The sequence below is a fragment of the Nicotiana tabacum genome, chromosome 8, assembly GCF_000715075.1.
Source record: "Nicotiana tabacum cultivar K326 chromosome 8, ASM71507v2, whole genome shotgun sequence".
Taxonomy (NCBI): domain Eukaryota; kingdom Viridiplantae; phylum Streptophyta; class Magnoliopsida; order Solanales; family Solanaceae; genus Nicotiana; species Nicotiana tabacum.
This window is the reverse complement of record NC_134087.1, coordinates 141,419,534-141,437,351: the sequence shown is the minus strand read 5'-3', so window position 1 is coordinate 141,437,351 and position 17,818 is coordinate 141,419,534. Positions and strand designations below refer to the sequence as shown.

General features: G+C 35.6%; 1 protein-coding gene across 1 annotated transcript; it reads left to right on the top strand.

The window, feature by feature from the left end:
• The first annotated feature begins 1,395 nt into the window (after positions 1-1,395).
• LOC107772177 (mitogen-activated protein kinase homolog NTF4-like) lies at positions 1,396-17,241 on the top strand. Its single transcript, NM_001325131.1, is given in 6 exon segments — positions 1,396-1,746; positions 1,958-2,087; positions 4,099-4,236; positions 10,396-10,728; positions 11,235-11,415; positions 16,853-17,241. Coding segments are annotated over 6 exon segments (1,182 nt in total). The 5' UTR covers positions 1,396-1,522; the 3' UTR covers positions 17,029-17,241.
• The last annotated feature ends 577 nt before the right edge of the window (positions 17,242-17,818 follow it).

Here is a 17,818-nt window from a genome sequence, read left to right as displayed (position 1 = left end):
ATCCCCGGAACCAAACCAACCACCCCGGCAAGTCACATAAACACAAGTGAACATAAAATAAGCAATAAATAGGAAAACGAGGCTATAATACTCAAAACGACCGGCCGAATCGTTACATAAGATTTTCAAAAGTACGATGTGAATTGAGTGCTCCGATCCAATATGATAGAAACAGGCACACCATGCATACAGACAATCTCTCTGATGTAGATTTGAGCCAACTTCTCTAAAGTCTAAGGGGTCGTTTGGTAGGATGCATTAGATAAAATAATGCATGCATTAGCGTTGTGTATTAATAATACATTGCTTGATAGACATTTTAAACCTATGCATTAGTTATGCAAGCATTAGTTATACATTCTATTTGGTATTATCCTATGCATAACAAATGCATAGAAAACCATGGTATTAGCAATGCAATAGGTTTTAATGCATGCATTAACTTAGTTAAAGGCAAAATTGTCCTTCAAAATTTATGCTTGATTAAAATATGCTAGTTATTATATTAACACAAGTGGATTGCTCTAGTGGTGAGCACCCTCCACTTCCAACCAATAGTTGTGAGTTCGAGGCACCCCAAGAGCAAGGTGGGGAGTTCTTGGAGGGAGGGATACCGAGGATCTATCGGAAACAGTCTCTCTACCCCATGGTAGGGGTAAGGTCTGCGTACACACTACCCTCCCCAGACCCCACTAGTGGGATTATACTGGATTGTTGTTGTTGTATTATCATCAACCTTTTTAAAATAATCCAAATAGTGAGAAATAAAATTATATCTCTAGTAAATAAATAAATACTTAGCATATTTTCTTTTTTTATAATAAATATTTAATTCCATATTATAATATAGGTAGACAAATAAAATAATTTTTTAAAAACTTTTTCATATAAAAACATTTCTCAATATATGTTTATTTTAAAAAGTCAGAGTGATGGAGTGGTTTTGAGGGCATTTTTGTAAACAAGCAATTCTTTTAGAAATTGTGTAATGCTTTAATACATCAAACCAAATAATGAATAAGAAATATGTCAGCATAACTAATGCAAGGATAACTAATACCAACATTATTAATACACTTTATTCTTATGCACCCTTCCAAACGACCCCTAAGAAGTCATAACCGGAATGAAATGTGCAGACTTAATCAATTCTATCACAATGACCCATACAACATCAAATTTACAAGGTTCATGGTAATTCTAACGTAAAATGCTTTTAATATAAATATAGAATAGAAAATAAATAGATAGATATAGATATATTGATAAAAAAAAGTAAAAATTAAACATGTGGCAGCTGGGGGAAAACAAGAAAAAGAGAAAAGAGAAAAGGAACAAAGTAAAAACAAATAAAAAAGATAATTGGTGTCTTTTGACTTCCTTCAACTCCACTTTCACAATTCCACATATTCATTGACATACTACGGCCCTTCTTCCCTAATTTTAAGACAAAGGAAAAAAAGTAATTATTGATTCTTCTAGGATTTTACTATTTTTGTTGACGAATTTCCCAAAAAAAAATATGGATGGTTCTGGTCAGCAGACGGACACGATGATGTCTGATGCGGGGGCGGAGCAGCCACCTACGGCGCCGCAGCCGGTGGCCGGTATGGATAATATTCCGGCGACGTTGAGCCACGGTGGCAGGTTCATTCAATACAATATATTTGGTAATATATTTGAAGTTACTGCTAAATATAAGCCTCCTATTTTGCCTATTGGTAAAGGTGCTTACGGCATCGTTTGGTGAGTTTTTCCTTATGCCCTAAAATTTGCCCTTTTTTTGGTTTTCTTTGCTGCTCTGTTGAATAAGAGTTTGACTTCTGTTTGTTTGGTGACTTGTTACCTTATTACCTTTTGGTCAAGTTTTGCTAATTTGAAATACCCTTTCCTTTCTGGGTGGTTTGTTGAATAGGATTTTGACTTTTTTTTTTTTTTTTGATTGATTGGGGTGAAGTTCTGCTTTGAACTCGGAGACAATTGAGAACGTAGCGATAAAGAAAATCGCAAATGCTTTTGATAACAAGATTGATGCCAAGAGGACTTTGAGAGAGATCAAGCTTCTTCGGCATATGGATCATGAAAACGTCAGTGAGTCATTACTTTCATTTTGACAGTATTTCTTTGTAAGTTTAGATATTTGCTTATTTCATATGAATATGGATAGTAGAAACAGTAGGTCTTGAATGTAATTACTTGTTCGAATTTAGTTTACTCAATTTTGTTAACTTAATTAATAGGAAAAGAAGATTACATTAACTTATTGCAGATATAACGAAGCATAGATGGTCTTTTTTTTTTTTAAAAAAAAAGAAAATGGTAAAGACAGATAATTTGTTTTGCACATGGATCTTCAATCTTTGTGCTGATCAAGTCGACATTTATTAATTAAACTAGCTTTAGGATATGTGTTCTGCACGCGTGTGATGCTCGTCTATCTATAAAAATTAGTATACAGTAGAAACAAATGATCTATAGTAGCAATTGAAGTCCAAATAGATGCAACATTCATTTAAATGGAAAATACTGAATGTTATTACATTGATGTAATAATTCTCTTCAGGTGAATGAATTTTTTTGTTCATGTCCTTTAAAATTTTTGAAGTCATCTAAAATTTAAAGAGATATTAATCTGTCTTACATATTTTTCCCCTTCCAAGACTTCATAATCATTACCAAACTCATGGTTGCTGACTCCTCAAACCTTTCAACCATTATCTCTAAGTTTTCCCTTAAAGTTGAATCCACAAGGGGCACTAGTAACGTGTTTTTGTCCCTCCTACAGCTCTTAAAAAGTGAGGTGCTTCTTTATCCTAAAGTTCATTGTTGAAGTCTTGTATCTATTCCTCTTTTAAAGATGTTTTATTAGAATCTAAACAATTAGAAGCACTTCTGTATACTCTAATTTCAGATCTGCAGCATACTCAAATAGATGTGATATCAAAACTTTAATATAATGCAAACAACATAAACTAACAGAATGTAAGATGAAAGTGGTTGGCAGAAGAACAAGGACCGCAATTGTAATATGGAAAGTGGTTGGTGAAAACAAAAAACAATGGATTACTTGTGCGGCTTTGCTTTAGCATCATATGATGTAATGAAAACTTGGGAAAAACCTCACCATGAAATAAATTAATTATTTCGCATCCATGTTGACTAAGCATTGAACTTTGTTTTGTAGTGGCAGCTGAAAAATTCACAATATGTGAATTATGTGATTCATACCTCAACTCATAACTGGATAGGAACATGTAATTTATAAACTTCTTCAAAATTATATTCTTTCTTTGGGATGCATAGAAACCTTTAGCATGTCATGCACGACCAATGTTAAGTCTGCTAGAAATATGCAAAAAGGACTGAAATTGTACAAAACAAAATACAACTCTCAACTACTTAGTTTTCATACCAATAAACAAATTAGGTTGATGAATGCATCAACCAACCAGGAAACTAAACCCTAGTGGCCATGGAGAATCAAAATTTGGGATATTAACTAACCTTTTTTAACACTCTTTAATAGGGATATTAAGTAATAAGTTCCCTGCTTATTCTGTTATTCTTTTTTCCTTTTGAACCTTTGACAATTTTGACTTCTCTTTAATAGGGATATTAAATAATATGTTTCCTTCTTTTTTCCTTTTTAACCTAAGACACGCTCTTTGTTAGGGATATTTATTGAAGGAGTTTCCCACTTATTCTCTTCTTCTTTTCCTTTTTTGTCATAGGCAATTTTGTTTTTTTCTCAAAGAAAACCTTAATTTACATTTACAATTTTATTCAACTTAGAATGCACTTACGAAGGACAAAAAAGACGAACAACATTTTTCTAAGGGGCTTCATGCTTTTAGTATAGTATAGATTACTTACATTTAAAATAAAAAGGACGTAGATAGTTTGTTTCTTTGCTTAGTTGCATGGTACGGGACATGTTTGTTGGTATTTCGTGCATATAAGTGAAGAATTGTCTTCATGTAATATATAGAGGTCAAATTGTATTTTTGCCTATCCAAATTGTATCTATTTGGATATAGATGCTTTCAATGAGTTTGTGTAAGTTTTTGTTGTTGGCTAATGTGACATATGGAATTGCAGATTGTTGCGATCAGAGATATAATTCCACCACCACAGAGAGAGGCCTTTAATGATGTTTATATTGCGTATGAGCTTATGGATACTGATCTCCATCAAATTATTCGCTCTAATCAGGGTTTATCTGAGGAGCACTGTCAGGTTTGGACTAAAACATCTATTTTCTTCACACAGCAGTTCAGAAACACTAGTAAAGTCTGAGTACCCGTTGTGTTTCTTTAAGTTTGATTTTTTTTCCTTTTCCACTTTAAAAAATTAAATGGATAAAAATTTTTCTCATGTTTTGAAATTTTCACCATTGGTAGTTGTTTAAACCGCATATTGTGTTTTGTCTCATTGGAAGCATTATTCTGACTGGCGTGCAACTAACTTTCTAGTGTTTGAGCTAGTGAAGATTGGTTACTTAAATAGTTTAATTTTTGTCGGAGCAACATGAGGCCAAAATTGGCTTCTATGCGTTGGAAATTTCTTATTGAGAAATGAAAATTTTATCTCTTGTTCAAGTTGTACTTTTGTGTGCTAAGTAATATGTAAACTTTCCTTTCAGGCGTTTGAATTTTCTCTTATGGAATCTTTGGCTCTCTTGCTCACTAAAAATTGTTTATGGAAGGACAAAATATATGAGCTTTTAGTTGGCTTGAGATAACTTTTAGAGTGAGCATTTCGGACTAGCCGGATATTTTATTGCGCTTCCTGGGAGAAATGTATATTTTATTTTAAGATGTTCTTTCCGTATAGGTTTGCCTCACTAGAATGAAGTTATTGTCAACTTACTGAAAACATAAAAATGATAAGGTTTCCCGTTACATGGACTATTTATTTACCTTGACATCCTCACGTTGAATGAGTATAGTGTAGGTACACGAACTTTGTAAGATCATCCGAAATACTTTATAAACTTATTGAATATACAAGGGTAAATAACATACTTATTGTGAGAAAGCACGGGAGGAAAAATATATTATTAATATTCTATGTTACAATGAGCCCTGTTTATACTTATGCATAAGTGTTGGTTTATGCACAACACCGGTAAAGAATGGTTTTGACGCAAGCAGCTTCTTAAGTCACCGAAAAATTGCACGGTGGCGACTGATTTCTTCCCGGATGTCGTTGGAATGACGCACAATGATAATTATCTCACCAATGCTCTGATACTATGTAAGAAAGCACGGGAGAAAACATATATTATTGATATTCTATGTTACAATGACCCTTTTTATGTGTATACATAACACATAACCTACTCCTATTACATACAGTACTAGGACTAATTACATATATTCACATAACTATTCCAACACTTATGTTAATAACCATTGTGGAATATACACACAACTTAAAATTCTCAAGCTTTAAAATAACTAAATCATGGTGGAGTACGCACCCAATGTAAACTTTTTGAACTATAAGATATAACATTACATTCCTTACAAGATGAGTGGCATAGAGATGCGAATGCTAAGGTGAATGTACGGTCATACAAGATTAGACAAGATTAAAAATGACCATATTCGGTAGAAGGTGCAAGTAGCACACATTGAGACTGAAATGGGAGATCGCTTGAGATAGTTTGATCATGTCTTGCGTCGATCTCTAAATGGTCCGGTCCGTAGGTTTGGAACCATGGTGAGTGATGGTGTTAAAAGGGGCGAGGTAGATCTAAAATCATGTGGAAGGAGGTTGTCTCAAAAGACCTACCATCTTTAGGAATCAATGTAGATTTAACTAAAATAGAGTACAATGAAAGAAAAAGATTTATTAGGTGATACCAATTAGTTGGATATATTTTAGTCATGTTAAATATGTTTTTTTTAGTTCATATACTTTCTAAGAATCTTTAGCCATATTAGAGATATCATGTCAGTAGGAATTTTTTATATTTTATGAAGTGGTGTATTATTGACAAACGCATCCAGTGGATGCACATATTGCAAAATAAAAGAAGATATCACCTTCTAAGAAGAGAGCAACAAAAAATCTATCATAAGACTAGAGAGCTGATAAATTCCATAAATTGGTCAGATTTATAGATAGGGGAGAGTTTAACCCAACTAAAAAGAGTGACCAAACATCTAGCCTTGAGTGGGTATCTAGCAGTTGAGATGCCATCAAAGCATCTTTGATTCCTTTCTGTCCATAAGCACCAAAATATAGCAGCAGGAACCATAGACCAGATTTTCTTGATGGACTTCTCAACTTTCCATGAACTCCAACTCACAAAAACTTCCTTGACACTGCATGGCATTGTCCAACGCAAACCAAGTGAAAGAAACATGGACCATATGTCTGTTGCAACTGGACAGTGAAGAAATAAATGGTTGATTGTTTCAGAGTTGCGTTGGCACATGTAGCATCTGCTAGCAAGCTGAAAACCCCTTCGGATGAGATTGTCATGGGTTAAGCATGCTCCATTTAGAGTTATCCAGCAAAAAGCACTGTCCAGTTAGGAAATATGGAAAACTTATCTTACTTTTTATTTTTGTTTTTATTTTGTATAATGTTCTTGTGAGATGAATTTAAACGGGAACATGGTTAGTAAGGATTCATATAGTCGACCCAACTTATTTAGAACTGAAGCGTAATTTTTGTTATTGTTGTCTCGATAGGCCTACAATCTTAGAAATCAATGCAAATTTAGCAGAAAATAGGGCATAATAGTGGAAAGGATTTATATAAGAGTACCAATTAACTGGGGATATAATTTGGTCATGTTAATATGTCTACTTTGGGTGCTATGCTTTCTAGGAGTCTTTAGTCTTATTATAGATTCTCATGTTGACATGAAATATAGAAAACTTATACTCCCTTCGTTCCATATTAAATGAGGTAGTTTGACTCGGCACGGAGTTTAAGAAAAAAGAAGACTTTAGGAACTTGTGGTCTTAAAAGCTTAAGGGGTAAAAAGTTTGTGGGGCCATGACATTTGTGTGACTATAAAAGCTTCTCATTAAGGGTAAATGAGTAAAATGAAAGAGTTTAAAGTTGAATTATTTCCAAATTTAGAAATGTGTCATTTATTTTGGAACAGACTAAAAAGGAAAGTACCTCATTTAATATGAAACGGAGGGAGTAGTACTTTTCATTTTCTCTTTTATTTTGTATAATGTTGGCCGGATGAATTTAAAGGAGCATGGTTGGTGGGATTTATACCGAACCCAACTTGTTTGGAACTAAAGCATAGTTGTTGTTGTTGCAAGATAGATAAATACATCTTATAGATAGAGGACATAGGGGGACCTATCCTATGGGGAGGGGCTTCACCGGTACATGTTAACTTCTGGAAAAATCTATATTTACATGAGTGTATACCCTGGAAAACTTAGATATATTTTACTAGGTACCCTGATAATGAAAAGTTAGCTGGGGTCACTGGTCGATGGGTTCCTTAGCGCTGCCTTTCGGTTTATTCACCTGGGATCGATTCTTGATATAAGCATATCATTTCCCTTTTTGTTTTGTCAGTAAACAACTTTCCTTTAGCATGCCAGCTATTTTTCTTCTTCTTTTTTTGCTTTTCTTACTTTAGGTTTACCTTTTCTTTAGCATACCAGATTCTTTTCTTTTTGCCTTTTCTTTCTTTAGTTTCCCACCCACTTTTCCAGAAGTTTAGACGGTAAGGCCCAAAAATATTGGTGCCCCCTCTACGCTCATATCCTTGGTCCGCCTCGGGAAGAGGAGGAAGATCCACAATGAGGTCGTACAAGTAATATAGAATTGTGAGTCCAGATATCGTTCCCACAGGGTCTTGTGAATAACTGTTAACTAAATTAAACCCAAACAATTAATCTATTTAAGTGATTTTCTAAAGATTATTAACTACAACTAATCTAGAGTCGAAAACTAAGAAATTAAAGAAAACAAGTCTGCAATCTTAAAGATGAATTCAATGGGAGAAAATATTCAAGACCTATGGGTTAGCTAACAATTCCGTTGAGTTTTTCACTTAAATCGTCTAATTAGTTTATCCGGTTTATTGATTGACACGGTTAATATTGCTCGTAATCTTCTCCCGAAGTACTACTAACCTATTCAAGCTAACCTAATGCCTATATTCCTATGGAATCAGGATTAGCAAGAACGCATTAATATTTCCTTTATAGTAACCAAGCAAGGCGATTAGGTATATCCCTATCCTAACCGCAAATCCGTTCTCGATGCTCGAGTTCAAGATCTTGCTCTACTCAATCTTATATGCAATCTAGAATTTCCTCTCTAGAGTTCAATCCTAGATTTATAGATAGTATTCAATAGTGATCAAGCAATCAAATAATTAAGTGCAAGATTGAATAAATAAACCAATATGAAAAAATAATAAGAACAATTCAAGCTTCAAACTATAACGTTCATGTAGCACCAAAAACTCTAGAACTAATAAACTATGAGACTAAAGGAAGGGAAGAGAAAGAAAAAATGAGAATCCTTGCTTCCGAATGTTTCGTGCGTGTATTTCCCTCTCAAAGTGGCGTCTCCCCCTCCAAAATGGGTTTAGACTTGCTTTTATACACATTGGGGGGGGGGGGTAGGCTTGGGCCGAAATAACCTTGTCCCGGACGAACTAGGAGAAATTTCCCATCACCGGCGCCCAGGGTAGCGTGGGGCGCTGGGATTTTTGAGGTTTTGGAAACTGGGCCACAGGTAGCGCCCCACGCTACCAGTGGCACTACACTGTCCCAATTTTTCGTTTTGTTCCATTTCTGCTTCAACTCGTGCACTTTTGTCGCACATTACCTCCGGATGGCTCCTGCACATTAAAATACCACGAATTAACACAATTTATAAGATTACACATCTGAAATTTACGAAACATGAGTAAAATGCGAGGCAATGTGCATATAAATATATATACTTTAAGCTAAATATCAACTTTCCTGTAAGAGTCAATTCTAGCGATGAGAGTGAAAGTAATTTTTTCATATCTTCGTTCTCCTGAATTAGAGAAGACGAGATAAATTACCGTAATTGTCCAACAATAACGCTCATTTTTATATTTAGTGAGTGGAACACATGATTGATATATGTAAGGGTTGATACTTTAATTTATGCAATCTGGCAGTAGAAGTCGCCCAACATTTAGATCCTTTGTTAATAACCAAGAAATTCCCCACGGCCAATGATGCAAGTTCAAGTGTTTCATTCTATCCAACTTATCATAAGTCCTTAGTGCAACCCCCTTTACTTTAGTTTTACTCTTTCCAACCAAGTTTTCTGTGTGGTTTGGTTGTACTAGCATTTTATCAATTACAAATTATGTTTTGGAATAAAACCCTACCTCAGGCGTGTAGCATATTCTAAATGGACTTAAGTTAACATTCTGTTCCTATGGTATGTCATAGTGCTGTTTTAATAGATAAAACTTGCCAGTTTCACGACAGAGAATTAATGAGCTAGACCTAATAATTTTAATTAGCAGATATGAACCGCTTTATTTCTTTATTATCAAATGGCTTATCGGTTATGGAGTACTCTAATTTGCTTGGATTTGAATGGGTAATGATGGATGTTTCCAATTCAAGAAGAAACGGAGTATATCTTGGGAAGTGGACCCTTTGGCACTCTTGTGGACCATATGGAAAGAAAGCGGCTAAGAATCTTTGAAGAGATGGAAGATACTTTCATATGAATTTGTGGAACTTATATGTCCCTTTTTTTCCTGTAAAATTCTATAGCATTCGTGAGACTGCCCTCATAGATTATTGGCTCTTCTTTCAGATAATCATATTCGTTTCATAAACTGTCTACCTTTGTATATATACGAGGCTTTCTGGTTAGCATAAACAGAAATATTTAATCATCAAGAAAGTTAATGATTGAGTTAGAAGTAGAAAGGTTCAAAGCTTCAATTTCCACAGCAGACATATCCGATGAAGGAGCTAAATTAAAAAATTATTGCAGAAAAAAAAAAATCTTTTGCAATCTAATGGAGTCCACTGACACATACAATGCATTGCTAGGATCACTTTTATTTTCCTTGGCTTATGTCAGTATGTTGGATACTCTTGTAGTATTAGTTACAAATTTCAATCTGTAGATGTTCTCAGAGGAGAGTTGAAGTCCTGTGGATAATTGTGTGCTTTTTTCAATTTAAGCTTTGCTCAAGACCTTACACTCTCGTTGCTTTGCCTGGAGTTATGCTGAATATTACAGAATCTTGATATCGGTGCTTGGAGTGAAAAGAATGCTTGTTGTCTTACCTATGTTCCTTGTTCATATTAGTGCACATTGTGCTATGTTGATTTTGATGCATTATCGTGTCAAAATTTGTCTGACTAAAACTAGATACTTCTATATTTGGTGCAGTATTTCTTGTATCAGATCCTCCGAGGGTTGAAATACATACATTCTGCGAATGTTCTGCACAGGGACTTGAAGCCTAGCAATCTCCTGTTGAATGCCAACTGTGATTTAAAGATATGTGATTTTGGGCTAGCTCGTGTCACTTCTGAAACTGACTTTATGACGGAATATGTTGTGACAAGATGGTATCGTCCACCTGAGCTGTTGTTAAATTCGTCTGACTATACTGCAGCAATTGACGTATGGTCAGTGGGTTGCATTTTCATGGAATTGATGGACAGGAAACCCCTATTTCCTGGTAGAGATCACGTACACCAGCTGCGTCTTATTATGGAGGTATTATTCAATATCTACCACTCCCCCCCCCTCCCCCCTACATTAAAGAAATGAGTTTACTAGTTGCTACATTGTTCCTTTGTCGACTTTTTTTCCCGTTTCACCTTTTTAATGTTTACAATTACTACCAGTTTTTGCAAATTCATCTAAAACAAAGAGAAACATCAAGTTGTAAATCTAGGAAACTTGTATTAGAAAGCACAGACAGAATGTAGTTTGATTTTTGAACAACTGCTTCTCTAGACATGAAGAATTACACGTGATCAACTATGTTTTCTTCTCAGCAAGGTCATGCATATATTAAATGATTTCTCTCAAGGACACGATGCAACAAATTGACCTTCCATTCTTCCTCTCCATATTAACAAGATAATTCTATTTCTCAGATTAAGTATCATTATTTTGTATTATAAATTTTTAGTCCATAATAATGACCCAAACCTCTCTCAATATTTAACTTCATGCTCAAATTTGTATAATTATTTTGATGACGGAACTTCTTGCAGTTGATTGGTACTCCTTCAGAGGCTGAAATGGAGTTTTTAAATGAGAATGCAAAACGATACATCCGCCAACTTCCTCTTTACCGTCGACAATCATTCACTGAAAAGTTTCCACATGTACACCCAACTGCAATTGATCTTGTCGAGAAAATGCTGACATTTGATCCTAGAAGGAGAATAACAGGTGCGAAATTCCAGACAAGTTTCTCTCCTAGCTGCATTAATCAATTCTCCATGTGCATCTTACAACATGTACTTAATGTATAGGAGTGTCCTCTTGTTTTCTTGCTAGAGATCAATCATAGGAGGACATATACTTACTAGTATCTCACTCAGTGTTTTGGATAGCATGCGGCGACAAATAGTGACGAGGGCCTGCTTTACTGAGGCGAGAGGCGCGCAGCGACGCGCTCGCCTTTTTGATGTGAAGCGACAATTTATACAAAAATATAAAAGATTATATACATATAACTAAAAACTCAATAACAATAATATATTAATAAATATATCATTCAAAAATTAAAGACTCAATAGATAGTCATAGACTCATAGTAGATTCATAAACTAAAGACTAATAGTCTAAACTCTAAAACAAGCAACATCTATTCTTCTTCAAGATTTTCAAATTCTACAACTTCATGAATGTTAGCATTATATTGGCTATCATCTTCTTCATCCTCGGACTCTTCATCAATTAGGGACCGACTTGAACTTGCTACCCCCTTTCCCTTGTAACTTGAAGAACTCCCTCTAAGTCCATCCTCGTACTCTTCATCAATTAGGGACCCGCTTGAACTTGCTACTCCCTTTCCCTTGTAACTTGAAGAACTCCCTCTAAGTCCATAGATATTTCTCAACTCCAACCGCCATAGAAACAGTACCCCAATCAAGATCATCTCCTTCATACACTTGTTCATCTTCATGATTTTGGGGTGCTTCAGTTAACCATTCATTTGCATCGTCCATGTTGTCCAACAAAATTGGATCAATGGTATTGCGAGCTTCATAACGTCACCTCAATGTTCTATTGTATTTAATATACACTAGATCATTGAGACGCGATAGCTCAAGCCTATTCCTTTTCTTGGAGTGAATCTGCGCATAAGTTGTTTAGATTAATTAATAAATACTAATAATAATACAATATAGAATATATTAATATAATAAATCTGCTTCTTACATGCTCAAATACGCTCCAATTTCTCTCGCATCCAGATGCACTACAAGTTAGGCTTAGTACTTTGATGGCAAACTTTTGCAAGTTTGGAGTTTGATGTCCAAATTGCTTCCACCATTCAACTATAGAAAAATATTTTAGAAGTTAATAAGTGTAAATCAAATAAACTAAATTAAAGTTATAAGGATATCTATATTAAAGTTAATTACCTGGTGACCTTATGTCTCTGGCTCTAATGGCAGCCGATAAACCAAATAGGCCCTCTGGTTGTGAGTACCTACCAAACTCCTCCCCTATTTGATCTATCGTCGTTGAATTAGGGACCAACTTCTCAAGACATGCATGGTATCCAATCCACACATCTGAAGCCAAAGTTTCATCTCTAATGTTCTTGTAAAATAATCCCGGGTTTAGAAGATGGCCTGCTGCATGCAAAGGTCGATGGAGTTGATTGTCCCACCTGGTATCAATTATCTCAAAAACTTTCTCATATTTCCTAACATCTCCCTCGAATGACGCTGCAATACTCTCTTTGGCTCTATCCATAGCTTCATAAAGATAGCCCATTGGTGGTTTTCCCTCCCCATTCACCATACGAAGCACCCTAATCAAAGGACCACCAACTTTAAGAGCCCGAACGACGTCATTCCAGAATGATGGAGAAATAAGAACTTTGGCAGTTTCTTTCCCCGCAGCTTCCTTTGCATATTTATTATCTTTCCATTCATTCGAAAGAACTAGCTTTCTCAAATTTTTCTTTTGCAAGTAAAAACTATGCAAAGTTAAGAAAGCCGTTGGAAATCTAGTCTTGGCCGGTCTCACCAAATTTCTTTCATTTGTGAATTTTCTCATCAAATTCAACAACAACGGCCTCTAACTGATGTAAGAATATATCTTGACGGCCTTAGTGAAAACCGTAAAAGTAACAATTACAATTTTATAGTTAATACTTAATAGGATAGGACATAAGTATAAATAAAGTTAAAGGCTTTAAAGATAACTGTATTAAAGTTATCGGAAGCATATGGGTTTTCCTTGAATATGTCACCAAACATCAAGTTGATACAATGGGTAGCACATGGAGTCCAATAAATGTTTGGATACATAGCTTCCATCATCTTCCCCGCGCTAACATTCTCACTAGCATTATCTGTAACAACTTGTACAACATTTTCCTTTCCAATTTTATCAATAGTCTTTCTAAACAAGCTGTACATTTTGCTTCCATCCGTATAAGAGTTGCTATCATCGTGAGATTCAAGAAAAACACTCCCTCTTGGAGAGTTCACCAACACATTTATGATCATTTTTCCATTCCGTGCTGTCCATTTATCCATCATAGTGGAACATCCAAACTTATTCCATTCCACTTTATGCTCCTCAATAATTTGGTCTATCTTCTTCACCTCTTTTTTAAGATGAGTTACTCTAACTTCATGATAGCTAGGAGGCTTCATTCCTGGGCCATATTGTCCTACGGCCTCAATGAATTTATCAAAAGTTTTGTAGCTGACACAGTTGAAAGGAAGCCCTGCATCGTAAATCCATGCTGCAAAGGCACTTACGGCGCGATCCCTCAAAATCTTCTTGGCTTCTAAACCTAAACCTTCTTCACTTTTTCCCTTTTCTTGTTGTTTTGCCGAGAAATAAAGATTGAGAGGAACTTTTGTTACCGTACGTGCCGTGGATGACGCACTAGAACCAGTAGATATCTTATGAGTTTTTAGGGGGGGGGGGGAGGTCCCATTTCACCTTCTTCATCCATTTCATCATCTTCATCAATTAGATTCACTGATGCTTCAAAATTCATTTGAGTTCTTGCCACATTTTTCTTATCAACAAACGCTTTTACTTCCTCCCTAACCTCAGGCGGACAAAGAGGACATTGTATTACATTTTTATATCCACCTATCAACGCTGTTTTATGGAAAAAAATTATCAAGTCAATATGCAATTAATTCTACTGTATAATACTATAATTCTATAATTGAAAAAACAGAGCAAACAAAAAAAAGGCTACTGCCTCTGGAAAAACAGCAAAGAAAGAAGACAAAAAAAACAGAGCAAAAAATGAAATGATTCTGCCTCTGGAAACAGCAAACAAAGAAGAACACAAATGAAGAAATTGCCTCTGGAAAAACAACAAATAAAGAAGAAGACAAACAGAGCAAAAAAAAAAAAAATTAAGAGAAGAAGAAAGACCTCGGTTTTTGCTCGACAAATACAGCACAAAAACAGACCCTGTTTGGCTCTGTTTCTTTCCGACAAAAAACAGAGGAAAAAAAATAGAAAGGAGAAAGGAGAAAGGAGAAAGAAGAAGAAGCAATACCTGTTCTTTCAATGGAAGAAACCTCTGTTGAAGCTTGAAGAAGGCAGACGATGAAGAAGAAGACTGTTGTTTTGTTCGCAGGTGAAAAGCCCTAATCGCTGAAACCTCTGTTGTTTTGTTCGCAGGTGAAAAGCTCGAAGACCAAATGTCAAGTCCTAATTCCCGACTTAAGTCTTCTCCCTTTCTCTTTTTTTTAAAAAAAATTGCGTTGCTACAGTCGCTTCTCGCGACATTGTGTCTCGCGCAACACAGAGAGAGGCGACCACTATTTTGAATCGCAACGCAACAGGTCCTCTGAAGTGACACACCCTCGCCTCGCGTCGCTACACGCTTTTAGCGCTGTAGCGAGCGCTATTTATAACACTGCTCTCACTAACTTATCAAAAAGCAAAGTATTCTTACTTGCTACCTTAGTAGAAACAGAGGTATCTCTCACCAAATACGCGCACACATTGGTTTGACATGCACATCATTATCATAGATAGTATTTACCATGTTGCGAACAAGGTATGTGCTCCATTTTCTGGATATATCATTTGCATAGTGGCGAAGGAGTTATTATATCCATTCCTTGAAGGACTTGGTTAGATGCTACTCCTTTTGTCCCAAGTTGTTTAGCATAGATGTAATTTAAGAAAGAAAGGAGGACTTTAATACATAAGCTAAAGATGCATAAAATATAAAAAATATTCATATTACCAATGATCTGTGGAGTCTCCAACAATCCATGTCATTTTTTCAAGGGTGAAAAAAAGAATTTAAATATTACATAGTTTCTAGACTTCATTAATTTTTTCTTTTTACATAGTTTCTAGATATAGAGAGACTACCAAACAAGTTAAATCAGACAAATTAGGACAGAGGGATTAATTAATGTTATCATCACCCTTACTATGCAATATGTTGGGATAGAACTTTAGGGTTTAGGTCATAAGTCAAAGAAGGAAATTTTAAATATGTATGTCTCCCGCTGCATTCCTGTTAGCTAAGCATGTAATGAATTGCAACTCTGTTTAGATGGATTTTCTAGATGCTTCAAGTAAGGAGAAGAAGTTACTCTTGGTAAATGGGGAGACTATCACCCACTGTTATCAAAGGCGAAAAGTGCAAAAAAGCTCCAACATCTCTTGGGGATTTAAGCGCAAATAAAGCATGTGCTTTAATGAAGAACGACGCAAATGGAGAAAAACTACAAATATATATGTGTTGTCTCAGACTAACATCTATAAGCATGGATACCAAATATATGGACAAAGAAATTAAAGAAAATTTACGATAAAGTGAAATATCAATTGTTTAGTATCGCGCTCATTGGCAAGGAAGAGTGTGCCTTAGAGCCTGAAGCGCCCACTAAGCGAGGCGAAGCACTCCACATGTTTTGAGCCTCGCTTCAGGGCTTAAGCGCACTTTAAGCGCGCTGTTGATAACACTGCTATCACAACAAGAAGGTGTTGGGGTGAAATTTTGATTAAAGATTTAAGGGTTTTCAACAAGGCATCACTAGGAAAGTGGTTATGGAGATTTCGGGTAGAGGAGAAAGATTATTGGAAAGGGTGACCGCGGAGAAGTACGGCGGCTTAGACGGGGGATGGAGGATTAAAAGTGTCACTTTCCGTCGGTGCGTGCTATGGGGGAATATCTTGAAGGGGTATGAAGTTAAGTTTGGGCAGAGCCCAACTTCAGACCCGAAGGTCGGAAGAAGAAGAAGCAGCAGTAGCAGCAGGGGTTTAGTCTGAAGTTTGCCAAAACTGGCTAAACTTTAAGTAGTTTTTAAAAACTGGATATGTTTTAAAAGAGGTGCTACAAGTAGGTAACTGGTGTCATTTCTACCTTTAGTTGTACTGAGTCACTTCCTTGGCCTTGTATGAATTGAAATTGTAGGTTAAATAGCAGTATTGCTTTCAAGTGATATGCAGGATTTTATGGCATTTTGCTACTATTCAATGTTTAGCTCTCTTCATTGGTTAACCAGAGATTTCTTTTCTTTCCATGCTTACAAATAGCTACCGCGCTGCAATCAGATGTCCTTTCAGCGTCCTACATGTCATCTCTTGAATATTTATATGACTAACTGGTCCACGTATTGATCCCTTTTCTGTACTTTGTACTTTTCAGTTGAAGGTGCACTTGCACATCCTTACCTGAACTCGCTCCACGATATTAGTGACGAGCCCATTTGCATGACTCCCTTTAGCTTCGACTTTGAACAGCATGCCCTTACGGAGGAACAGATGAAGGAGCTGATTTACAGGGAGTCGCTTGCATTTAATCCTGAATACCAGCATATGTGAATAATTGCTGGTAAGATTGTTGTCAGTTTGATCTCCAACTGACAATTTGTCCCTCCATGTATATATGTGTGCACTTCGTCCGAAACACGGATGGCTTTCTTATGCAAACACTTAGTTATGAAGCTGATTTGTGTAAAGAATTGTTTGATGTATCTGATGAGGTGGATCGCTTGTATTGGTTCTGTTTTAATTTACTGAAGTCATAGTGGACGATATCTGTATCACAGGATGTAATTTTATTATCTTAATTTCTTCGCCAGCAGTCGATTGTCTCATGTTTTGCTTTTATTCTATTTTTTATAAGCAGCCCAACTGTTTCCCCCCAAACCCAAAATATAAAAAATAAACAAGTTTACTCCAATGTGCCTCTTTACCTAGTTCACATTGTATTGCCTTAACCAAAAGAAAAAAACAAAAATTTAAGAAAAACTAAGATAACAATTCTGCACATTTCTCAATGTTCAAAAGGCGATTCTATTCGCAAGTTATGGCATAACCTCATTCCTCTACCAACTCATTTTCTTCGAATGCAAATGGCGAAGTATATAAATGGCCCATTTAAATTGTCCTTTAACGATCAAACAAATACGTGACCCATTTACCATTAATATTTGAAGCGGTTATTAAGTGTATCAAGTAAATATCCGAGTGCAACAAATCATATGTTTGAGTTATACTTGCTAATGACATGTCAAATGAATCAATTACAGCAACTCATTTTCTTCGAATGCAAATGGCGAAGTATATAAATGGCTCATTTAAATTGTCCTTTAACGATCAAACAAATACC